Source organism: Phaseolus vulgaris, chromosome 7 (genome assembly GCF_051622355.1).
Source record: "Phaseolus vulgaris cultivar YP4 chromosome 7, ASM5162235v1, whole genome shotgun sequence".
Classification (NCBI taxonomy): domain Eukaryota; kingdom Viridiplantae; phylum Streptophyta; class Magnoliopsida; order Fabales; family Fabaceae; genus Phaseolus; species Phaseolus vulgaris.
The window spans coordinates 17,401,688-17,427,636 of NC_143504.1; the positions used below are offsets into that span (position 1 = coordinate 17,401,688).

At 48.5% G+C, this 25,949-nt stretch overlaps 1 protein-coding gene across 1 annotated transcript; it reads right to left on the reverse strand.

Annotated features, from left to right (window-relative positions):
- Window positions 1-89: 89 nt before the first annotated feature.
- Window positions 90-2,085, reverse strand: LOC137817264 (putative UPF0481 protein At3g02645). Its single transcript, XM_068620518.2, has one exon. It carries the CDS (start codon window positions 2,057-2,059, stop codon window positions 206-208), a length of 1,854 nt encoding a protein of 617 aa, XP_068476619.1. The 5' UTR covers window positions 2,060-2,085; the 3' UTR covers window positions 90-205.
- Between the last annotated feature and the right edge of the window lie 23,864 nt (window positions 2,086-25,949).

Below are 25,949 nucleotides of genomic sequence, written 5' to 3' on the forward strand. Positions count from 1 at the left end.
CCAAGTTGGGAAAGTCCTAACCACAAACCCATTTTTGTAAGAAAAAATGCTAATAAAAAAGTCCTACTTTTGGTCACCAGCCTGATAGCTGAATGAATACTTGGTAGAGCCCAAACACAACTTTCATTATTTGACTTTTGCAAATGAGAACAGAGTACACACATATGGCGCACATGCACACAGAAGAACTACTATACTCATACACTTACATAGAACTTATTAAACCATCATCCGATACTGCTGGAAGTGTCCCAAATGTTGATGAGGAACGAGAAGCGCAGTCATAAATAGAGCAATAGGTTTGCACAGCCGTCAGAACAAAAAATGAAAGAGCCGCAATAATTGTCAGGATTTTCCAAGAAGAATATGCATACTCCACCGCCACCTTCTTTAGCCACTCGCTTTCTTCGAACTTTGTTTTCACTTTCTTAATCACTTGTTCCAGTTCAGGAGTGTTGGTAGGCCTAATGGATACACTCATCCCATTGAAAAGATCTGCCACCACTTTATCACTCAGCTCTGTCACAATGATTTGCTTATTCACCAACAGATTCACATCCTTAGGAGTGTCGATGATAGCTCTCATTATTTCAACGTACCTTGTGAAGATTAAGTAAGTGGGTCTAGTCAATGACTCGTACGCCACCAGGTTTCTCATTATCACCTCTGAGTTCTCATCCAATTGGATAACAGGCAAAAACAATTGTTTCGTTCCCTCGTCGAATTTAAGGTCTTTTATGCCACCTTTCGCGGGTTTGAAATGAATCCCAGCACCATCCAGTTCTGTCACGGATTGGATTGTAACAGCGGGACGTGTATCCTTTTCCCCAAAGAAGTGCCGCCGTATTGTTTCACCTGATTGCTTAGCGTTGTTGATGAATGGTGTAATCTTTTCTCGTTGAGACGAGGGTAGTACCTTCATAGTGTCATCAACCAGAGGGAGAAATGAAGTTGACAGTTTCACAAACACTGATGACACGCTTTTAAGAATACCATATAGAATACGTAACACCCCCAAAATTATTTTCCCGATGAAACAAAGGAAATACCACAAAATTAAGCCTATGATCATGAAAAACAAAAATATGTAAAAGCATCTGCTTGTCTTTGTCTTACTATCACTCTTCTCTGGGCTCTCGCCGTTTTCCGTATAACCCGCGGGCTTATCCGGAGACTCGGGCATCTCAATCGTCACTAACACAGACTCGGGCTTCTCAGTCGTCACTGCCGTACACTTAGGCTTCTCAGTCGTCACTGCCGCAGACTCGGGGTTCTCATTCGTCGCTGTATCTGGCCTAGGGTCGGGGTCAGCCTTAGGTTTAGGCTTAGGTTTGGGTGCAGAGTTGGGGTCGGGCTTAGGTGCTACCATATGGTACATGAGATCCAACAAATGAGCATGCTCTTCTGTGTTTTTGGAGGGTTTTTCGAAGTTGACGAGTGGACAGTAGTGTTGACAGAAAATTTGCATTTTTGCACCCAAATCATGTGATTGAATTTCGAGGTGGGTGCTGGCTTGGTTGATTTGGTGAAGGAGATGGGTGGGAATTTGGTTCTCGACCATGAAAATGTCCCTGATGATAGCGTGGATGGTCAACTCTACACCAAAGGTGTTGACGAAGGGCATGCCGTGTTTTCCCGTTAAGAAGTAAGTGTGTTGGTGAGGTTGGGCATCAAGACTCCGGTAGAGTAAAGCCAACAAGAATAAGCCATCGATGGTGATATCACGGAGGATCTGGTCACCCTTGTAGCCGTAGGAGGTGAAGGCTTCTTGGTGGTAGAAAGGTTGAACATCGGAGACGTGGATTTCGAAGGCGTGATTGAGGATCCTCCTTGCTGCAGCTAGCTTGAGTTCATCTGTCATGGTGAGATCAAAACGGGTATGATGGTAGGGTCCAAGGCCCACAAAGTGAGGGGTGAAAGCTTCTGGGTGGTCGCTGCTCAAGGATTTCGGGACACGGCACACACACACTTCATCTTCTTTCCGTGCAACCTTATTCTCCATATTTGTCGCCATTGCCATGTTGTCTGTGTTGTTTTCTACTTTCCCGGAGACGCTCATGGTTTAGGTTTTGCAAAATTTCTGATTGTTTTCGTCTTATAATCACACCCCATGCTTTATTTATTATTATACTATCATATCCCATCTAACCACCCACAATTTTAAAATCCATGTCCAATTGCAGTAGATTAAACACGCAAGATTTCAATTATTTTTGGTAGATTTAACTATTTTAATCGAAAATAATTTAAATATTTTATTATTATTATTTTGAACATTTTTAGAATTTCTGTAAAAAAAATAGTTTTTTATGTTAGAGATCTTGTCCTTTCTCTAATACAAAATAAGGAATTTTATATTTAAAATTTTTGGTTATCAAGTTGGTCTTAGGATAATCATTCTAAAGATCTAGGGAATGAAGTCTTAAATTTGAAGTATATTTGGATCTATCCGAGTTAGTACTCTTCATTTGGATAGAGAAGCGAGTATAACACAGATTTAAATCAGCCAAAGGAAATAAGAGTAGAGGAATGTGAGAGAAGAATGTGGTGTGGTGTTTCTTGCTAGAGTGTTAAAAAAAGAGAATGAGAAGTGACATTACTATAATTTAGTAATGTACCGTCCCGTCCCCGAACGTTGACCAAAGTCAAAGTCAAAGCCAAAGTTAACGTATGTTAGGACCTCTCAAGGGGGCCCAAGGGAAGAAAGTCAACAGGTTGACCGCTGAAGGCGTCGCCAAGGTGAGGCGTCGCAGAGGTAAGGCATCAACGAGGTGAGGCGTCGCCAGGTGTAGGCGTCGCCTAGATGAGGCGTCGCCAGGTGTAGGCATTGCAAGGTTAAGGCATCAACGGTGCCACCCCCCGATACCCATGGGTAGGAAAGACCGTGGAGGGGGCGACACCGCGAGAGTCCTCAGTACCTCAGAACAGTAATAAAGAGAAGAGAAAGGTGACTTCAAGGCCATAGTTCTAGTACTAGTAGGGTGTAACCTGACTCGTGAAGTACCCACGCCACCGCTAAGAGACCCTAGGACAGATACAACCCATAAGAGGGCCACGCCCAGGGGAGAACCACGTGCATGGTACGAGAGAAAGGTAGATACGCTCCCAGGGCGAGTGACTAGAGGTTGGGGTGCATGAGTTGGCACCCAGAAAAGTCACCCCTTTGAACTGGATGCACTTCGAGAACGGAGGACTTACACGATGGATTATCCCTAAGTTGGGTTACGACATTGTAAGGCCCTACACGAATAGTAACGATCAAGTCAGAAGAATACGTGGCAATAATCATTGGAACATCAATGATTTCCTGAAAGTTCGCTAAGGTACGCATTGATTTAGTTTACGTTTCGTACGCTTTAAAGCCCTTTAAATGCTTTAAACGTTTTAAACACGTGGAACGTTTTTATACGCTTTAAATGCGCTTTAAGATAGCAGTACCTAGCCAACAGGGCTCCACCCTTAGTTTCATACGACTTGTTCGACGTGAAGCAATATCAAGGCGAGACCTTGAAGAAAAACATAAACCGCTTTAGGGCACAAGTGAAGAAGGTTGGCACCACAGAAGAACCCATGATCGTGTACGCCCCCGGCCTTTCTGCGAGTCAATCATCCTCAACTGCCCCAAGACTTTTGCTGAGATAAGGCGTCGCGCGGTGGCACACATCGCCTCTGAGGGTGAAGTATATGAGAAACGCACGAGTGTTGCGCCCGCACGCCCAAGAGCACAGACGCGTGCACAACCCGCCAGGGTCCATGAGGCCGCGACAGGGAGGAAGAGCCAGTACCGAGAGCATTCGGTACTTAGTTGTGAATGCCAGTTCAGCCTACAACATCTTATTGGGCAAACCGGTGCTGAATCGCTAAGGGCGGTGTCCTCCACCTGCCACATGAAGATGAAGTTGCCAGATCTAAGTGGCAAGGTGATTGTGATCAAATCTGATCAAGAAGAGGCTCGGATGCATCCGATAGGGCGACGCCAACAGAAGAGGATCACAAAAGCGAGTCTCGGGCAGAGAGCGTGCGGGATAGGCGACCCCAACCAGTAGACAATGTGGTGGAAAGGCAGATAGTGGGTAAGGTGTTCAAATTGGGACGCTTGTTGAGCTAGGAAGAGCAAGGTGAAGTGGCAGCAGTGATCTCACGCCACTTAGATGCATTCGCGTGGACTGCTACGGACATGTCAGGCATCGACCCAGATTTTTTGTGCCACCATCTTACCATGGACGCCAAGATTCGCCCTGTTCGACAGAGAAGGAGGAAGTTCAACGAAGAACGATGCCTCGTCGTGAAGGAAGAGACACAGAAGTTGCTAAGCGCCGGGCACATTAGGGATATACAATACCCTGAGTGGCTGGCCAACGTAGTGCTAGTGAAGAAGGCGAATGGGAAGTGGAGGATGTGCGTCGACTTCACAGATTTGAACAAGGCGTGCCCCAAAGATTTGTACCTGCTGCCCAACATCGACGCGTTGGTGGATAACGCCTCGGGCTGCAAGATGCTGAGTTTCTTATATGCATTCTCAGGTTACAATCAGATCAAGATGCATCCAAGGGATGGGAGTAAAACGACGTTCATGACGGAGACATGCAGTTACTGTTATAAGGTAATGCCATTTGGGTTGAAGAATGCAGGCTCCACCTACCAAAGGCTAATGGACAAGGTCCTTCCACCTATGCTGGGAAGGAACGTGCAGGCCTACGTAGATGACATGGTGGTGACTTCGCACGAGAGAGGGCAGCACGCAGCGGATCTGGAAGAGCTGTTTGCTACCATATCAAAGTACCGCCTCAAATTAAACCCATAAAAGTGTGTTTTTGGCGTAGAGGCAGGGAAGTTCTTGGGATTTATGCTCACTGAGAGGGGGATAGAGGCGAACCCTGATAAGTGTGCAGCCATCATCGCCATGAGGAGCCCAAACTCAGTTAAAGAAGTTCAGCAATTGACTGGGAGGATGGCAGCCCTGTCAAGGTTTGTGTCTGCTGGAGGGGAGAAGGGCCACCCCTACTTCCAGTGCCTAAAGAGGAATAGCCGTTTTACATGGACAGATGAGTGTGAAGCAGCATTCCTCAAGTTGAAGGAGTACCTGGCGACGCCACCTGTGCTTTGCAAGCCACGGGCAGGCGTCCCCCTCCGATTATACTTCGCAGTAACAGAGTGGGCCATCAGCTCTGTGCTGGTCCAGGAGCAAGACCAAGTGCAGAGGCCCATCTACTTTGTAAGCAAGGCCTTGCAAGGTCCAGAGATGAGATACCAATCTCTGGAGAAGGCGTCACTAACAGTAGTGTTCTCAGCCAGGAGGCTTCGCCATTACTTCCACAGTTTCACAGTGGTGGTGATGACGAATCTCCCCATCCAGAAAAGTACTTTAAAAGCCAAATGTAGCTGGGAGGATGGTTCGCTAGGCAGTGGAGCTATCAGAATTTGACATCCAGTATGAACCCAGGGGATCCATCAAGGGGCAAGTCTATACAAATTTCGTGGCAGAGCTCTCACCAGGAGGAGACCCTCAAGAGGTGGAGTTGGGGTCACAGTGGATGCTCTCGGTGGATGGGTCCTCCAACCAGCAGGGGAGTGGCGCTGGAATAATCTTGGAAGGGCCTAACGGAATGTTGATCGAGCAAGCCTTACGCTTCGCCTTCAAAGCAAGCAATAACCAAGCTGAGTACGAGGCACCGATCGCTGGAATGCTCCTGGCCAAAGAAATGGGCGTTCAAAGCCTCTTGGCGAACAGTGATTCCCAATTGGTCACAGGGCAAGTAATAGGGGAGTACCAGGCAAAGGATCCACATATGGCTGCGTACTTGAGGTACGTCGAAGCGTTGAAGGGAGCCTTCGCTACGATTGAGCTGGTGCATGTCCCTAGAGAACAAAATGCCAGAGCCGACTTGCTCGCCAAGCTGGCCAGCTCAGGCAAGGGGGGAAGGCAGAGGACGGTCATCCAAGAGACGCTCAAAACGCCGCGAAAGTTCGTGGCGGACAATAGTGTGGATGTTCTTCATATTAGGGCAGCAAGAGGAAAGCCAAGGAGCCATCGCTCTTTGATTCAAGATACGGCGAGGGCACCCCACATCAGCACCTACGCGGCCTCGCCCGAAGGAAAGAAGGGCGTGCATGTATGCGCCTTGGAAGAAGGCGACACGTGGATAACGCCTTATAGGCAATACATTGCAGATGGAATTCTCCCAGCAGAGCCTAGAGAGCGGAAAAAGATAAAGAAGAACTCTGCAAGGTACACCCTCGTTGATGGAGTGCTATTTAGGCATGGGTTCACGCATCCAATCCTGACATGTGTGAGTGGAGATGAGTGTACGAGGATCATGTTAGAGATTCACGAGGGGATTTGCGGAAGCCACGTGGGGGGAAGATCATTAGCTTCCAAGGTGATTCGCGCAGGGTTTTATTGGCCCTCAGTGAGAGAAGATTGTGTAAGATACGCCCAGCAATGCAAGCAATGCCAGATACATGCAGACTGGCATAAGGCACCTCCAGAGGAGCTGAGATCGATTTACAGCCCATGGCCCTTCCACACATGGGGAATTGATATTTTGGGGCCTTTCCCTCTGGCGATAAGGAAGATGAAGTATTTGATAGTCGCCATCGAGTACTTCACGAAGTGGATAGAGGCAGAACCAGTGGCACAGATCACTGCGCACAAGGTACAACACTTTGTTTGGAAGAACATTGTGTGTCGTTTCGGGGTGCCAAGGCGTCTCATCTCAGATAATGGCACTCAATTTGCGAGCCAACAGTTGGGGAAATTGTGTGAAGAAGTGGGAATCAAGCAGGTGTTCGCATCAGTCGAACACCCCCAGACAAATGGGCAGGTCGAGTCAGCGAATAGAGTTTTTTTGAGGGGATTAAAGCGAAGGCTTGAGAAGGCTAAAGGGGCGTGGGCAGAAGAGGTACCAAGAATAGTGTGGGCTTACCACACCACGCCTCAATCCTCCACCATGGAGACGCCTTTCAGCCTAGTATACGGGTCAGATGCCATGATCCCAGTAGAGATTCATGAGAGTTCTCCACGTTTCCTAAGCTTTGTGGCAGAAGAATCCAATGAGGAAAGAAGGGTAAATCTAGACTAATTGGACTAGGCCAGAGAGGAAGCAAGGATAAAGGTTGAAGCTGTGAAGAGAAGAGTAGAGCATCAGTACAACTCTAAGGTGAAGCTACGACAGTTCCAAGTTGGCGACCTGGTCATGAGGAAGGCTCATCCTTACGAGTTGGAGAACAAGTTGTCTCCCAAGTGGACCGGACCCTTCAGAGTAACCGAAGCCAAGGGAAACGGTTCGTACAATCTAGAGACTTTAGAAGGAGGGCCCATTCAACGCAATTGGAATGTGGCCAATTTAAAATTTTATTTCAGTTGAAAGTTATGAATCACACAATTGTAAAGGGGACACTCTTTTTCCCTCTCGGGGGTTTTTTAATGAGGTCACCCAAGTAAAAAGGAAAGTTCAAGTAAAGCTTTGTTTCAGTTTTTCCCTCCCACACGATGTAAGAGCAAAGATTAAGAAACGAAAGACAAAGACTCAAGGTGTCGCCTGAGGTAGGCGTCGCCAAGCTAAGGCGTCGCCCAGACAAGGCGTCGCCAAGATAAGGCATCGCCCAGACAAGGAGTCGCCAAGATGAGGCGTCGCCAGGTGTAGGCGTCGCCAAGAGTAGGCGTCGCCAGGCGTAGGCGTTGCCAAGTTGAGACATCGCCAGATAAGGGAGCTAGCGTCAAAATCAGAGCAAGTAAAGGGAGCACATACTCGTGTGCAGAGATCAAAGATACAGGCATGTTTAGTATAAGTTAAAATATGGGAGCCTAGTCCTTGAGCAGGGGTTAAGGGATTCCTTCGGGACGCCCCCTCCTCAAGTATGAATAGCTAGCCCCGGTGGCAGATGTTTGATAGAAGTTGAAATCCGGGAGCCTAGCCCTTAAGTAGGGGTTAAGGGATTCCTTCGGGACACCCCCTCCTCAGGTATGAATAGCTAGCCCCGGTGTCAGATGTTTGATAGAAGTTAAAATCTGAGTACCTAGTCCCTGAGCAGGGGTAAAGGGATTCCTTCGAGACGCCCCCTCCTCTGGTATGAATAGCTAGCCCCGGTGCCTAGCGTTTAAACACTTTGCCTTGGTGTTTTTAGACACCCTGAGGACGATACGACGCTACTGTAGTTGGCCTCTCCTCAGGCGTGGGCACCAAGCGTGAAGAGATAAGGGCTAAGTTGCCTTGGTGTTTTAGACACTCCATGGACAATACGGCGCTGTTGTATAGGCCTCTCCATGGGCGAGGACACCCAAAGCAGCTCTCTCCTCGAGCGTGGACACACAGTACAGGTGAGATAAGCCCTCCACGCCCTCGAGCTATGTCGAGGCCACATAAGAACAAATAAGCCCTCCACGCCCTCGAGCAACGTCGAGGCCAGAGAAGAGATGAGACCCCCTTTTTCCACCTTGAAGTGATGGAAAAGCCAGCAATACCTTTTGCAGTGAGTGCCAGAGGGCTCAAAACAAGTATGTACAAAGCAAGTTGAAGACTTTTACGAGTTCAGAAGGCAAGTAAAAACCGACGAGCAAGAAGAAGAAGAAGGATGGAAGCACGAGTTACCAAGAATAAGAGTGTAAGAGAAATTAAAAGACTCACGAGAAGGCAAAGACAAAGTTCGAATAGGCATTTAAGCAAAATTAAGAGTTATAATTACAGATAGGTACAAATAATGTTTGTTGCTATTACAGAAAGAGGCTATTCCTCAAAGGCCTCCAAAGGCACAATTTTTCCGTCAACCACTTCATTCAAAGGGCTGCACCTAGAGACGTCGATGCCAGGGTTGGCACAGGCCGCTTGGACAAGAGCCTCTGCAAACCCATCGGCGAACCCAGTGGCAGCCTCCTCGTTCAGCTTTTCCTCAGCAACCTTGAAGTTTGCTGCCTGAGTGGTCATCTCTTGTTCTTTGGAGGCCAAAGCAGCCATCAACTCTTGGACTTTGGCTTGGAGGGTGGCGTTCTCGGCGACTAGCTTGGAGCACTCACTGGTCTTGTCCTAGAGCGCGACCTCAGTTTTCCTCAGTGTCTGCTCCCGATCCACGCACTGGTCCTCGAGTTTCTTTTGCTGCACCTTTGATGTCTCCGCCTCTACTTCAAGATCAGCGACTCGTACGCGGAGGGGCACCACCTGATTAAGGAGTTCAGCGTTGGCTTGCGACACCTCATGCAGCCGCTTATTAGCCTCCTCCTTTGCCTTCTGTGCCACCCTTATAGAAATCTTGTAAGCATCCTCTTGACGCCCTAGTGAGTGGCCAACCTCTCCTTCTCCTCTTTCAGAGAGGCGACCTCTTTCTCCAGCGTTTGGAAGGCAGAGGCTTCGACGCCTTTGACCTTGGCGTGCGCATGCCAGGTCTGGGCACAAGACATGAAGGCGCCCATGTAATAGTAAATGCTTTCCTTCTGAGGCCCTTCAGCCTGGCCGCACGGGAACATCCTACCCAGGAAACCCCTCAGCGAGTCTTGCATTGGGAGGGGGAGTTCTGGGGCAGGCGGTGGAATTGTTGTGGGCTCAGCTTCAATCCCACCCTCTAGGGCCATCGGTTGAGGGGGGGAAGTGGCACTTGGAAGATCCTCCCTCAAGGATTCGGCCCCATGTGAGGAGGAAGTGGCAGAGGTGACTGTCTGAGGGCCATGCTGGGTGGTCCTTTGTCGCTTGAAGACTTGCCCCTCAAAGGAGTCTTCATCGTCGTCGGAAGTCACCTCCACTACCCTTTTCCCTTTGTCAAGGGGGGCTGATGAAGTAGCAGTTTCGACCAGCGCAAGGGGCATGGCCGCGATGGGAGGGGGTGAGTTTGGAGGTTGATAAGGAGAGAGTTGTGTTGGTGGAGTTGATGGCGTTGGAAGGTGTTGAGGGCAAGAGTTGGGAACAGTAGGGGGGTCGCAGAAGTGGGAGGTGTGGAATCTCCAACCCCTTGTGAGGGAGCCCCGCCCTTAGACTTCAGAATTTGAGCAAGCCTCAACCTTCGTTGCTTGTCCATCTTTGAACCTGCACCAAGAAGATAAATGCAGTAGGGGTTAGGCACAAGTTAAGTACTATACAAAGAAAGCAGATAAGTCATACACAAAGTAAGAACAGGCAAGGGCAGTGAATAGAAGGCTATGAGGGAGGCTCTCATACTTATGTATTTCGCTAGGGCCTCGGCGTTGTACTCAAGGCTTATCAGGGTGGAGGTGTTGAAGGCCCCCACGCTGGCCAGAATTTGGCAAGCCTCTCGATCAGTCGAGGGCAGCTCTTCAAGGGATTTGGGCTTCGTGTGCTTCACTTCCTTCACCCGGTACAGGGGGAAGCCGTCGAGGGCGGAGGGATCAAAGTCAGAACAGCAAACTTTGAAGAATTTGCCCTTCCACCCCTTGAAGGACGGTTGGAATAATGTCAGGAGGACCCTTCCAGATATGTCGCTAAGGCTCACCCAGCAGATTTTCCCCTGATTCTTCACTTTGAAGAAATGAAGGAAGATGTCGATAGAGGGGGCATGTCCGAAGAACCCGCACAAAATGTCGAATGCTTTGACAAAGGCCCAGCCATTAGGGTGTAGTTGGGCTGGGGCAACGCTGATTTCGTCAGAAGTTCTCTTCCGAACCTAGAGAAGGGAAGGCGCATCCTTATGCGTTTGAAGACCACCTGGTAGAAGTAAAAGAAGGGGACTCCATTGTTGGCCCGTTCGTCCCCACATACAGGTTCCCCTAGGGTACAAGGGAGCACTGTTATGTCTTCGTCGTGCCTTTTCGCAAAGGCGCGACGGTCGTAGGTTCTCGACTCTCCTACGTGATCCCTCCAGGCTTTTGTGGAGACCAGGCTCGAGTACTCGTTGAGCAGCTCGTCGGGAGCCCAAGGGTAAAGGGCCCTATAGTTGATTTTTGGGGGTGGAGGGTTGGACGACGTTTTTGTACGCGCCATTGTTTGATGAGAAGAGCTGAAGAATAAAGAAGAGGAAGGGTTCAGCGAATGAGGTTAAGGCGTAAAAGGGAAAGAAACCCTAGGAAAAACCCCTACCCCCGCGAGAGATTCAGAAAAGAGAAAACAGAGGAATGGGGAAAAATATCCCAGAGGCAAAGAAAATAAATAGTCACAGGCAGTTATATCAATACGAAAGTTAAAGGGAGAGCCATTGAAGGAGAAAAATCATACCTTTTGAGTATCTGGGTAGACGAAGATCGAAGGCGCAAGAGAGAGCGCAGGTTGCAGGGAAAGCTTGGGAAGATGAACAGTAGAGAGAATGCGCAAAGTGAATGAAACAATGGTTTGGAGCGCGCATTTTTGAAAGATGTAACGTTAACTTGAGAAGCGTGAGAGGCGCTAAGTGATGGTCGTGTCAAGAGATTAAAACACAACTTAAAGTGTCACATCCTCAGCGCAGAGAATGTCACGTCAGCTGTTCAAGAAAATGTCATGTCAGTTGTTCAGAGAATGTCATGTTAGCAGGAATGCCACGTGGATGATAGGGCGAGGCCTTAGTCCTTTTGCTGAAACAAGTGTCAGCTCAAGATTGGGGGGCTTGTGTACCGTCCTGTCCCCGGGCGTTGACCAAAGTCAAAGTCAAAGCCAAAGTCAACGTATGTTAGGACCCCTCAAGGGGGCCCAAGGGAAGAAAGTCAACAGGTTGACCGTTGAAGGCGTCGCCAAGGTGAGGCGTCAACGAGGTGAGGCGTCGCCAGGTGTAGGTGTCGCCTAGATGAGGCATCGCCAAGATGAGGTGATGGAGGAGGGCCAAGCACACCTACCCAAGGAAGCCAAGGCCCAAGCCAAGGAGAGCGTCTAGACCAAGACCAAGGTGAGCGTCTAGGACGTGAAGGAGGGAGGCTATCCATGGAGCTAGACCGTCTAGGCCCCCTTACAAGATCAATGGCCAAACATGCTCAAACACAAATAAATGAAGCCACGGATGGAAGAGAGAAGGCTTTGTATATGTTTGCATAAAGGCCCATTAGGGGTACTTAGTAGATAGGATAGTGTAGAAAGCACTTTTGGATGGAAACATTCTAGAATCTAGGGTTGTGTGGCCGGTCATTGCACATGGCACATGGCTTAGAATTTAGATTTAATTTTGGTTTTCTTTTCCTTAGAATTCAGCTTAACATTTACGTCCAAGATAGCCTATAAATAGGAAGGCTATCTCATTGTATTTTTCAAGTTTAATTGAGTAAGGTTATGCTGCCATTTTTGTGCACAAGCTTTACTTCTCCTAGAAATCTAGGCTCTAAACTTCAATCCTTTCACCTTCTCCCTTGAGTTGGCCGAACCACTCAAACACCATACTCATCATGCACCTACAAGGCCAACACAACTCCTAGGAGGGTCTTGATCATCTCACCCATTGCTTCCGCCCCATACTCTACATTGATTCAAGAAGAACTTCATGAAAATGCCATCATGAGGCGTCGCTAAGATGAGGCGTCGCCAGGTTAAGGCATCAACGGTGCCACCCCCTGATACCCATGGGTAGGAAAGACCGTGGAGGGGGCGACACCGAGAGAGTCCTCAGTACCTCAGAACAGTAATAAAGAGAAGAGAAAGGTGGCTTCAAGGCCATAGTTCTAGTACCAGTAGGGGGTAACCTGACTCGTGAAGTACCTACGCCACCGCTGGGAGACCCTGGGACAGATACAACCCATGAGAGGGCCACGCCCAGGGGAGAACCACGTGCATGGTACGAGAGAAATGTAGATACGCTCCCAGGGCGAGTGACTAGAGGTTTGGGCGCATGAGTTGGCACCCAGAAAATCACCCCTTTGCGCTGGATGCACTTTGAGAAAGGAGGACTTACACAATGGATTATCCCTAAGTTGGGTTACAATGTCGTAAGGCCCTCCACGAATAGTAATGATCAAGTCAGAAGAATACGTGGCAGTAATCATTGGAACATTCATGATTTCCTAAAAGTTCGCTAAGGTATGCATTCATTTAGTTTACGTTTCGAACGCTTGAAAGCCCTTTAAATGCTTTAAATGCTTTAAACGTTTTAAACGCATGGAACGTTTTTATACGCTTTAAATGCGCTTTAAGACGCTTTAAATGCTAGAGGCATTTAAAAGGGGCTTTGGACGTTTGAGAGAGTTTTCCGAGTTTTGACCTAATTCTCGCAGTTTTACACACACAGAAACCCTAGTTGTCTTGTTGGCGCACCCACTGTACGCACAGGTAGTTAGGGCAGAAAGCACTAGTTATTCAGTTATTCAGTTATAGGACCACCTTCGGAGCATCCATTCACGGTGTTCCGATACGGAGTTGTGTCCCTTTGATGTTTGTCACTAGCTGACTTGATCATCGGAGTGCAAACGGCCGCGAGGGCGCCCCTTTGTCCATTTCTTTTCAGGTACTCACAGACGGAGCAAAACGAAGGAACCCTAGCTCGCGAGGACAAGCCACGCACAAAGACGACCCTGGTCAACCGGCGGGAACAAGTAATATAAAAGTCTCAAAATCATCATGTTTGTTTCGTTAGAAGAGATAATCGATTATAAAGGCATAAAAGAATCATATAATTGATTATTGTACCGATCAGGTCATCGGGTGTGATGACGTGGCAGCAAGCGATAATATAGGCGTGTTGAATGGGACACCTTGCCGACAGAAGGGAAGTAAATCAGGAAGTCAGTATAGTCGCCAATCGCTGAATTGGCGTTCTCCGATCTCTCGTATGCGTAACCGGCGGTCACCAGAGTTGCATCACAGTCGCCGTATGTGAGTACTAGGAGGTCAGGTGGTTAGAGATCGCCGAGAATGCTAGGAGATCGGGTGGTTTACACACCGCCGAAGGGGGCACATTGTCGAACGATCAGGAAAGTTGTGCACCAAGTTACTCCCTATATGGATAACTTAGTCGAATGGCGAAAAGAGTAGAAGTAACGCTCAAGTTGTGAAAGCTCCAGATGCTGACACGTGTACAAATGGATGTGGGCCACGTGTCTGGAGGCGTAACCGTTAGGAGAGAGAGAAAGCTCAGGTATATAAGGAACATTTAACGGACTTTTGAGGTACGCTTTCAGAATACTTTCTAGTACATTGAGATTCACTACGCACGGTTCCTTGAGTTGAGATATTCTCTGAGTTTTTGGTGATCCTTCCATTGACTTGAGCGTCGGAGCGCAATCGGCCGCAGTGGCGCCACTTTGTTTTCTTCAGGTTCTTGCGAGGAATTAAGACGTGAGGAGCGAAAACTGACGTGGTGCGAAGCTGATCCAAAGGAGAGATCTTTGGCGTGGCAAGACTTTTGCACTCAAGTCAACCGGTAGGATCATCAGGGCCCACCGTGGGGCCGTGTAAAACATGTTTCCGATCCACAACGTGAGTTTCTTGAAGTTTCTGCAGTTCTTGTGTGGTTGTGTGCTGGTGCAACCATTTTCTGAAGTTTTTCTCCTTTCGTTTGACGTTTTCAATCGGTGAATCAAGTTTTTCTCCGTTCGTTTGACGTTTTCAATCGGTGAATCGAGTTTTTCTCCGTTCGTTTGAGTTTTCGATCGGTGAATCGGGGGTTTCAGTGGAGAAGTAGGAAGTTTGTGTTGAGTTTGCGAGTTTCTGTGGAAGTTTGAACATCCGAATCGATCGTGTGCTGTCGCGATAGTTTCCTTGGAAGTTTTCAAAGTTAGAGAAAGTTCTGACCGATTGATTGTTGGATCAGTCGTTCCGGTGGTGAAGGTTCTGGTCGTTGGAGTTTGATCCGTTGATATTTCATGCGAAAGATGAGGAGTACGCGTCCAAGTCCCGTTGTGCCAACTGTTGAAGAGAGCGTCGTAACCATGGCGCAAATGATGGAGATGATGCGCACGTTGCAAGAGAATGTGGAGGTGTCGCGCGTTGAGCAAGCGAAGATGCACGAGGACCTGGTCGCATCTCAGGACAGAAATGAAGAGCTCAGCAAGGTTAATGAGGAGCTGCGTCAAGCTCTTCAGGAACAGAGAGGACGCACAATCGGTGAAGAAGTTGCACCGTCGCCACCACTGCGCGTTTTTCCGATGCCGTTTTCTCAGGCGGTCATGGACACGGTGATCCCTGCGAGCATAGTGGCTGTGAAAGCCTCTTTCACCGGCGTGGAGGATCCTGAAGCACATCTCACCGCGTTTCATACGCAGATGATGCTGTTAGGGAGCTCAGATGCAGTTTATTGTAAGATGTTCATGAGCACGCTCCATGAAACAGCGCTGGAATGGTTCGTCAGCCTGCCTACAGGTCACGTAACCAGTTTCCAGCAGTTCTCTAAGCTTTTCGTCGACCAGTACATCGTGAACAAGGCGCCACCTATGGTGTCTTATTACTTGTTCGACATAAGGCAGCATCAGGGAGAGTCCCTCAGGGCCTATCTGAATAGGTTTGGAGCACAGATAGTCCGCTTGCCTGGCAAGGACGAGGAGATGTTCGTGCACGCCTTCAAAAAGGGCATGCTGCATGGACCTTTCAGCGAGTCGCTGATTAGGAGCCACCCTGATGTGATTCCACTAGCGCCATATAGAGAAAGGTTCTTGACCTTCTTAGGAATCACCTTGAGTTGGACATTATAGAGGCACTTTTCTTAGAGTTGGATCATTGTTCTAAGACAACAACTCACCAAAAACTAGTACCAAATCCCAAACTCATTTGGATGAACCAATTTTAGTCAAATTGAACCGAACAAAAGAGTAAGAAAAGCAAAGGAACAAGATGAATGGACAGAATTATAAAACTGCCGAACCAAAATACTCATAAAAACAGCAAGAACACCAAACCAAACTCAAGAACACAAGCTAACAAAAACAAATGAAAGAGGAGAAAGGAAGGAGAGAAGAAATGCTCATGAAGATGGAAGGAGGATGGATGATCTCGCCACTAGAAGTGTGGAATGCTCCTAGATGAGAGTGATGCCGCCACTTGAGGACTCCATTGATCCATCAAGATAAGACTAGAGAAGAAGGCTCCAAAAGCTCTCCAAAGTTCACTCAAAATTTGAGTAGAGTTTTCTTAGATTAATTCCAATCTCAATTTTACAAAGGAAGCACCTCTATTTATAGCCTAAGGTGCTGAAAAATAGGTGGGAAATTTCAAATAAACTCATTTGAAATTCCCACCAAAAACAAGTCACATGGGAGGTGTGACCTTTTTCTACTATGACACCTCCCAAAAACTACACCTACACCACTCTCCTAAGTCACATGGGTAATGTGACTTTATTTTACATTTTCACACTCCTTTATTTAATAACCACACCTCCTAAAACTATACAAGAGTATTTCAAAGCTTGGCCTTGCCCCTCATGGGATGGACTTGGGCTCTTTGGGCTTTGGCCTTTTTGGGCTTGGGCTTGGGCTTGGGCTTTGGGCTTGGGCCTCATCTTTATTTTATGTCTTCTTTTAATTTTGAGAAGACTAGAAGGAAGAACTTCAAATGTGAGGGTGGATGTCCTCTTCCTCCATTAATAAAAGCCTCATTTATTTGATTCTCATCACACCCCGCCACGTTTGCCGAAATCCGGCGACGTGTTGTGGCTCACATCACCGCTGAGAGTGAGGTCGCTGAAAAGAGAGGGTACGTGGCTCCTAATAAGCCACGGGCCCAAACTAGAATTCAGCCGCAGAGGGTGTTGGAGACGGCGGCAGCCAAGAAGGATCAAAGGACTCGCCATCCTTATGATCCAAAGAAAAACAAGGGGAGAGGGCCAGGGCGCCCTAGAGAGTTCAACCACCCTCCGAGGTACGAGTTCGTCATGGGATTGGCAGACCTAATCGCCATCCCCAACATAGCTTCCAGGCTTAAAGTGCCTGAGAAAGTTTCAGACAAGGTGTTGGGACCAAAACCGGAGAGGCCCTAGGTTACCAACTCGACGAATTGGTCAAATGCGGTTTTTTGAAGGATTACCTACTGGACAACAGAACGGGGCAAGCGTCGAGCTCCCAGCCGGCGAGCAGTGAAGGCCAGCAGCATGAAGTGCCCACTCACGGCGAGATCCACACCATAGCCGGAGGTTTTTCAGGGGGTGGGTGCACTGCATCACAGAGGAAGAAATATGCAAGGTTTGTGATGGCAGTAGAAACGTTTGAAGATCACTCGTCGGATGTGGACATTACGTTCACCAAGGAGGACCTCAAGGACGTTGTGCCTCATGACAACGATCCCATAGTTGTCTCGCTAGTCACGGCGGGAAGGAAGGTCCACCGGGTGCTGGTGGATCAAGGAAGCTCGACAGATGTCATGTTTTGGCCGACTTTCAGCAAGTTGCAACTACCCCTTGACCAGCTAAGGCCCTATGGAGGGTGCTTGTATGGGTTTGTTGGCGACCAGGTGGAGGTCAGGGGGTACATCGAGTTGAGAACTACATTCACGGACGAGGCGGCCTCGAGAACGGGGAAGATCAAGTACCTCGTCGTGAATGCCCCCTCGGCGTATAACATTCTGTTGGGAAGGCCGACCCTCAACAGGATAGGGGTTGTACCCTCAACAAGGCACATGAAAGTTAAGTTGTCGTCAATGGAGGGAGTGGTGATCACCATAAGGTCTGACCAGAAGGAGGCAAAGAAATGTTACGAAAATAGCCTCAAGAATAAGAGGTCGGTGAGCTACATCACCACAACGCCGCCCCCCGGTGTGGAGCCCAAGTCAGCAGAGGGGCGGGTTGTTGACACGACGATGGGGGTGATCACCGAAGGTGACGAGATCATGATAGACGCCGAGGCGGGGGGAGAGAGCGCCGATCAGGAGAAAGAAGCGAGAAACCGCCCAGGGGAGGCTAGGGAGTCGGGAATCGCCAAGGCGGTGATCACCAGTGAAACCAGGCCCAAACCCGTCGAAGAGTGGCTTGAGAGGGAGATCAGGGGTAATGTCTTCAAGTTGGGAAGATCTTTGGAATATGAGACACAAGACCAGATCGCATGTGGGAGGTCCAGTACCCTGAGTGGTTGGCTAATGTCGTGCTGGTAAAGAAGAGCAACGGGAAGTGGCGCATGTGGGTCGACTTCACAGATCTAAACAAGGCTTGTCCGAAAGACTCATACCCTTTGCCAAGTATAGATGCCCTGGTCGACAGTGCAGCAGGGTGCAAGTTGTTGAGCTTTCTGGACGCCTTCTCGGGGTACAACCATATTAAGATGCATCCTATGGATGAAGAGAAGACTGCCTTCATAACTGATGGATAAGGTACTTGCGTCGATGCTGGGGAATGTGGGGGCCACGTACCAAAGGCTGATGGACAAGGTACTTGCGTCGATGCTGGGGAGGAATGTACAAGCGTATGTTGATGATATGGTCGTGACCTCACTAGAAAAGGGCAAGCACATCTTAGATCTTGAGGAGTTGTTTACCACGATTGCCAAGTATAAGTTGAAGCTGAATCCCGAGAAGTGCATTTTTGGTGTGGAGGCAGGGAAATTCCTAGGTTTCCTCTTGACTGAGAGAGGAATTGAAGCAAACCCTGCTAAGTGTGCTGCCATCTTGGCGATGAAAAGCCCGGCTACCGTGAAGGAAGTGCAGCAGCTTACAGGTCGGATGGCCGCCCTATCCAGTTTCGTGTCAGCTAGTGGAGAAGAGAAAGGCCATTCGTATTTCCAGTGCTTAAAGCGGAACAATAGGTTTGTCTGGACGAAGGAGTGTGAAAAAGCTTTCGTAAAGCTTAAGGAGTATCTGGCGAGCCCGCCGGTTCTGTGCAAGCCTTTGGTGGGAACGCCTCTCAGGTTGTATTTTGTTGTAACTGAGAGGGCGGTGAGTGCGGTGCTCGCCCAAGATCAAGAACAGACCCAGCAACCTATTTATTTCGTTAGCAAGGTGTTACAGGGCCCAAAAGTAAGGTATCAGGCCTTGGAGAAAGCCACGTTGGCGGTTGTATTCTCGGCGAGGAGGTTGCGCCACTATTTTCAAAGCTTTACGGTGCTGGTGATGACCGACTTGCCTATCCAGAAAGTTTTAAAGAAGCCTGATGTAGCTGGGAGAATGGTGAAGTAGGCAGTGGAGCTGTCGGAGTTCGACATCAAATATGAACCCCGAGGACCGATCAAGGGGCAGATTTTCGCTGATTTTGTGGTCGAGCTTTCTTCAGAGGCACCACAAGTTGAGGGGGATGATTTTCGTTGGGTGCTTTTGGTGGATGGATCATCCAACCAGCAGGGCAGCGGTGCTGGAGTCATTCTGGAGGGGCCCAACGGCGTGCTGATAGAACAGTCCCTGAGATTTGCCTTCAAAGCCAACAGCAATCAAGCAGAATATGAGGCGTTGATTGCAGGTATCTTGTTGGCTAAGGAGATGGGAGCTAAGGTGTTGGTGGCCAAGAGTTACTTGTTGTTAGTCACGGGGCAGGTAACAGGCGAATTCCAGGCCAAGGACCCGCAGATGGCGGCCTACTTGGAGTATGTGCAGGAGTTGAAGGGTTCCTTTGCCTTTTCTGAGGTGGTGCATGTACCCAGGGAGCAAAATGCCCGAGCTGACTTGCTAGCCAAGCTCGCCAATTCGGGCAAGGGGGGTAGGCAGAGGACCGTTATTCAAGAAACTCTGAAGATACCCAGAGCGTTTGTAGCAGATCACCAGGTTCTTCAGATAAGTAAGTCGATGGAGAAAGTGGCGAGGAGTCACAGGTCCTTGACCCAGGAGACCTTGAGAACGCCAAGGATAAGGGCATGTCGAGGGGAAAGGGTGAACATGGCGCAGGTCTGCGCTACGCATAGGCCAAACACGTGGATAACGCAATACCAGCGCTGCTTGGCAGATGGCGTTCTCCCGCTGGATCCAACGGAGGCTAGGAAGATAAAGAAGAACTCTAGCAAGTTCACCCTGATCGATGGCGAGCTGTTCAGGTTTGGGGTTACACACCCACTCCTAGAATGTGTACACGGAGAGAAATGCACAAGAATTATGGCCGAGCTCCATGAGGGTATATGTGGGAGTCGCATCGGGGGTCGAGCTCTAGCTGCAAGAGCTCTCCGTGTAGGTTATTACTGGCCAACGATGAGGGAAGATTGCAAGTATGCTCAATGTTGCAAGCAATGCCAACAGCACGCCGATTGGCACAAGGCACCCCCAAAAGAGCTGAAGTCAATTTACAGCCCCTGGCCGTTTCATACTTGGGAAATTGACATTCTGGGACCCTTCCCATTGGCGGTCAGGCAGATGAAGTACTTGGTAGTGGCGATTGAATAATTCACCAAGTGGACCGAAGCGGAGCCAGTGGCCCAGATCACCGCACACAAGATCGAGAGCTTTGTATGGAAGAACATCGTGTGCCGGTTTGGTGTGCCTAAACGCCTGGTGTCAGACAATGGGACTCAGTTTGCAAGTCACCTGTTGAAAAAGCTGTGTGAAGAGGTGGGAATACAACAGGTGTTTGCATCCGTCGAGCACCCACAGACGAATGGCCAAGTGGAGTCTACCAATCGGGTGTTGTTGAGAGGTTTAAAGAGAAGACTAGAGAAAGCTAAGGGATCGTGGGCTGAAGAGGTACCCCGCATAGTTTGGGCGTACCATACCACTAAACAGTCAGGAACCCACGAGACTCCGTTTAGCCTGGTTTATGGATGTGACGCGATGATTCCAGTTGAAATCCAGGAAAGCTCGCCGAGATTCCAGAACTTTGTGGTGGAAGATTCGAACGAAGAAAGAAGAATGAACCTGGGTTTGCTGGATGAGGTCAGGAAGGAGGCGAGAGTGAAGGCCGAAGCAGTAAAGAGAAGAATTGAGCGAAGGTATAACTCTAAGGTAATGCCAAGGCAGTTTAGGAGTGGCGACCTAGTGATGAGGAAGGCCCATCAGTACGAGATGGAGAACAAGTTATCGCCTAAGTGGACGGGACCGTTCAGAATAATCGAGGTGCTAGGGAACGGCGCCTACCGCTTGGAGACGCTAGAAGGAGGGGCGATTCCTCGCACTCGGAACGCCACACATCTCAAATTGTATTACAGTTAAAGCCTTGTAAGTAAAGACGAACATGAAGAGATTTGAATAGTTTCTGTTAAAACAGTTTCAAGGGGGCACTCTTTTTTCCCTAAGGAGGGTTTTTAATGAGGCCACCCAATAAAGAAGAGTTTTCAAGTTTAAAGCTTCTAAGATTGCATGCTTGTTGTTTTGAAAGTTTTTAGAAAAAAGACCTTATCACTTGTACGTGATCCAAGGCAACAGTAAAGTTATATCGCATGCGTTATAGTTAAAAGTTTTAAAGTCTCCATCGTTTTCGGCGATCGGTGGCAATAGTTAAAGGTTTTAAAGTCCCCGTCGTTTTTCGGCAATCGGTGGCAATAGTTAAAAGTTTTAAAGACCTCATTGTCTTTCGGCGATCGGAGGCACCAGTAATGTAAAAAGCCCTCAACAATCTCATGCATCTTGAGGCGAAAGAAGAAGTCCTCCTCGCCCTTGAGCGAGTGCAGGCGAGAAAGAAAAGAAGTCCTCCTCGCCCTTGACCGAGTGCAGGCAAGAAAGAGAAGAAGTCCTCCTCGCCTTTGAGCGAGTGCAGGAAAGAGCAGATTGAAAGACCTCTTTGCATAAGCAGATTGAGACAAGATTGAAAGTCCTCAGTGCATTCAGGGGGGAGGAGATGTACACCCTGGGCAAGGTGAGGCACCAGAGAAAGTCTTTCTCACCTCAGAGTGAGTTCAGGCAAGATGAAACTGAAAAGTCAGGGGTGTTCATGACCTTAAACGGCGGGAAGGGAAGGTTGATGGAAAACGCCTTTTCCCCTTTAAGTGAAACATCAGTATTGACCCAGTAAGACCAGATAAAGCTTCCACGCTTGCTGGCGGTGCGAAGGTAAAATCCTCCTTGTCTTGAACGAGTTCAGGTACGGCGTGAAGGGTGGAAGAAGTTAAAGGATAGCTGAGATAGGTTCGCAGAGAACACCTCACTATCCAGATCATTATTCTAAAACTCAGGGAGGTGGAGAAGGATCCGAAAGGCGTCTCTACCCCCAGATGAGGGAACAATGATCAAGTTACGCAAAAAAGGGTAACATCGCCAAAACCCTATGGCGTGAAGGTTGAGATAGTAAGGGAGTTGTACAGCGAGTGCCAGATTAGAAGAGTTTCAGGCGATGGAAGAAGTAAGGGGCACCTCATTTGGCAGATAAGGTAAACTGTATTCTAATACTAGTTTGAGTTAAAACCTGCTGCCTAGTAAGTGATTTTATGTTAAGGCCCGTTGCCTTAAGTTTACAAGTTTTATTGGATGCCATCGCCGAAGAGTTGATAGTTGCTCAAATTTACTTTGAGTTAACAGTTGGTTAAGTTTGTTATAAGGTTAACAGTTTGCTCGAGTTAAAAGCAGTATGTGAAGGGTTAAGTTTAAGTATTGCTGAGTTAATTCAGTTGAGTAAGTTTCACCAGTTGTGTTGGTTAACCCCACAACAAATAGAGGCAAAGGCATACGAGATGAAATAGAAAGACGATATTCAAGCAATAAGAGTTATATAAGCAGTTTCAATTCAAGTTTATACACAGATTGGTCATTACAAACAAAAGATAAACAAAAGGTTTTCAAAGAAGAGGTGATGGGGAAAGGCAGTTAGTCTTCAGAAGGTACAATCTTCCCATCCACCACTTCGTTGCAGATCGACAACATGGAAAGGTCGAGCTCAGGATATTGGCATGACATTTGCTCCAGAGCAGCTTCGAACCCAGAGGTGAGGATTTGAGCAGCACTCTGCTCGAGCTCATGTATTTGATTCTTCAGTCCTTCCTTTTCCTCATGAGCTCAAGCAAGTTCTTCAGTAGCTTTCTTACTCTCACCCCGAGCTTGGGCAAGCTCTGCAGCAACCTTTGTGGCTTCCTCGCGAGCTTGGGAGAGCTCAGCAAGAGCCTTATCCCTGTCTGCCTCGACCTTCCCCAAAAGGATCTCCCTATCTGCTGATCTCTTTTCAATTCTTTCCACCTTGGAAGCTTCAGCCTTTCGTGCAGCCTCCAAATTTGCCACCTTGACCCTAAGTGAGACCAACTTGCTCTCCAAGTCAATTTTCTCTTGGAGTTGGAGGTGTAGTTTTTGGCGCAGATCGGAGGCTTCCTTGCGTGTGTTCCTTAGCTCAATGTCCAGAGCATCCTCCAGCCTTGAATGTTCCATTTCATTCATCAGCAGATTGCAAGTGAGCTTTTCAGCCTCAGCCCTTATCATAAGATTTGACTCCTTGAGCTCGGAGTTTTCCTCTTGAAGCTTCTTGAGTGAATCCTTCACAGCTCTTGATACAAGCGAAGGGAGATCTTCAGCCATGGTCTTCAGTTGAGCTGCGAAGGGTCCCAAGGTCTCTTTAAAGGGATCTGGGAGGCTTGAGGCTGATGTTGGAGGTGCTGGTGGAGTTTGATGTTGGCTTTCACCACCACCCTCTTGAGCTTGTATAGCAAGGGGGGCTTCCAGGTGTGGTGGTGAGGCCGAAACTTCTGTTATAAGCATTGGAGAAGCCTGAACACCTTAATCTTCTCCTAATGCGGCCCCAGCAATGGATGTGGTGGAAGGAGGACCCTCTCCAGCAGATGCAAATGGTGTAGAGGCGCTCGGAGGATTCTCTACATAATTAGGACTGCTGCTCTCGATCACTATGGGCGCGACGGCCAGTGGTGTTGCTTGGACTGGTTCTAACGGAGCTGGAGGTGATGGCGGTGTTGGTGTTGGAAGTGCAGGTGGTGTGGTGGTGGTTACCCTTTTTCTCTTGGTGATGAGACCATCCTCGGTGACTTCATCGTCGTCTTCTTCTTCCGACACCACCTGAGGAGTCTTCCTCTTTGGTCTCTTCAACACTAGTTTTTTCCTCTCTGGGGCGGGTAGAACCCCAGAAGAGGTTGGACCTCGGGGAGGAGTTTTTCCTTGGGAAATGGCGATCTCCACAACTGAGTTGGGCACAATTTGGGAGCCCGCCACGAGTTTGTGGGATCGGGCGATCGCCCTCAATTCTGCTAGTTTTCCTTTTCCCAACATTGCGTCTGCACAAGGTAAAAAAATAGATGAGTATGCCCCAAAGCAGAAGCAAAACATGCAAATACATACATACAAAACGAACAAGAATGCCAAAGACAGAATGGTAGGAATGCTAAGTCAGTTTCAACACAAAATGAGAGACTTGGTGTTGGGGTAGGGCTAACCTATGTGCATTTCAAGTTGGCCCTCGAGGAATTCGAAGGAAATTATTGAAGCAGTGGGGAAGGTGATGTTGGCAGAAGCCACACTTTTCCAGAAAAGACAAAGGTCTTTGTCCAAATCTCCCATTTTGTCAGGACTTCTTGCATTCCTGAAGCTGTCCCTGGAATCCTTGTTCCCCTTGTTTACCCAATACAAGGGGAAACCATCAAGCAACGAAGGGTCTTGATTGTTAGGACACACCTTGACGAACTTCCCCTTCCAGTCTTTGTAGGATTCCTGAAAGATGGAGAGGATTGACCTCCCAGCAATTCCATTCAAGCTGACCTAGGGGCGATCTCCAGAATTCTTTGCTTCAAACAGAAAGAGGAAGACATCAACCGAAACCGGTAGCCCCAAGTGCGCTCAAAGGATTTGAAACGCCCTCACGAATGCCCAGCTGTTGGGATGGAGCTGGGCAGGGGCGATGTCGAGATCGGTCAACAGCTCCCTTTCGAAACGAGTGAAAGGAAACCTAAGTTTCACTTTCTTGAACAGGGTGGCGTAGACAAAGCAGAACAACTCGTCGTTGTTCCCTTTGTCGTCCACGTAGATTGGTTCTCCAGGGAGGCAAGGCAGCACCGTCACGTTGTCATCGTGCTCCTTGTGAAACGAAAGGTCGGGTCGTTCCCCTTTTCTCAGGCGAAACACCCCAACCTCAGTATTTATTGACGAGGTTTCCTTCAGTAGAGTTGGGGTGGCCCAAGGATACAACTCTTTGTAGTCCCTTGGAGGAAGGGAGGCCCCCCCGGCTTGTGGTGGAGTTGCTTGGGTAAGATTGGCATGGGAAGAGGCAGGCCTCTCAGCCTGTGTGGAAGGAGCACCAGAGGCTCGTGGGGGGTTGCGTGTTGGTGGAGGGTTTGTCCCAGTGGTAACCCTGCGAGTTTTGGGAGGAGGATTTCGCGATGAAGAAGGAGGATTAGCGGTGGACTTTGTCTGAGCCATCGCAGGAACTGCAAAGGAAAGAAAAGGGAGGAGATGAGGATAGCAAGAGAACGACTCGATTGAAGGCGAAGAAGATAGAACGAACGAATGAGAGTTCACTGGGGTAGACGTTATCAGGAATGAAACTCTAAGTTACGAGAAAAGAGAAAACAACCCACAACGTATGCTCCAGACAGTTAATGGATGATGCAAACCTATTAAAATGCAACAAATATCAGTGGAAGGAGTAAAGGAGTTACCTTTTGATGATAGAGTAAATGTTGAAGGAAGTTGAAGATTGAGGGAAATGAAGGTTTCGTAGTTCGCAGAGAGAGCGTTTAGAATGCTTGAAGATGAAGAAAGATAATGAAACAGTGAATAGCGCTAAGGGTTTAAGGGTTTCGAACGTTGTAGGAAGCGCAAACGACAATTAAAAACAACCGTTGATGAAGCCACGTGTCGTTTGATCAAAAAGGGGTTGGTGAAGCGTCAGGAAAGCAAAGGAGTACGAATGTACGGAAGTCCGTACAAGGGCCTCGTAGATCGACGATGATTTGACTTCTTAGTCTTTTCGCTGGTCAAGTCTCAGCTTAAGACTGGGGGGCTTGTGTACCGATCAGGTCATTGGGTGTGATGACGTGGCAACAAGCGATAATATAGGCGTGTTGAACGGGACACCTGGCCGACAGAAGGGAAGTAAATCGGGAAGTCAGTATAGTCGCCGATCGCTGAATTGGCGTTCTCCGATCTCTCGTATGCGTAACCGGCGGTCACCAGAGTTGCGTCACAGTTGCCGTATGTGAGTACTAGGAGGTCAGGTGGTTAGAGATCGCCGGGGAATGCTAGGAGATCGGGTGGTTTACACACCGCCGAAGGGGGCACATTGTCGAACGATCAGGAAAGTTGTGCACCAAGTTACTCCCTGTATGGATAACTTAGTCGAATGTCGAAAAGAGTAAA

Bases quoted from the DNA above. Each gene is read 5' to 3' on its own strand.
- LOC137817264 (XM_068620518.2), bottom strand. From the start codon at position 2,059: ATGAGCGTCTCCGGGAAAGTAGAAAACAACACAGACAACATGGCAATG.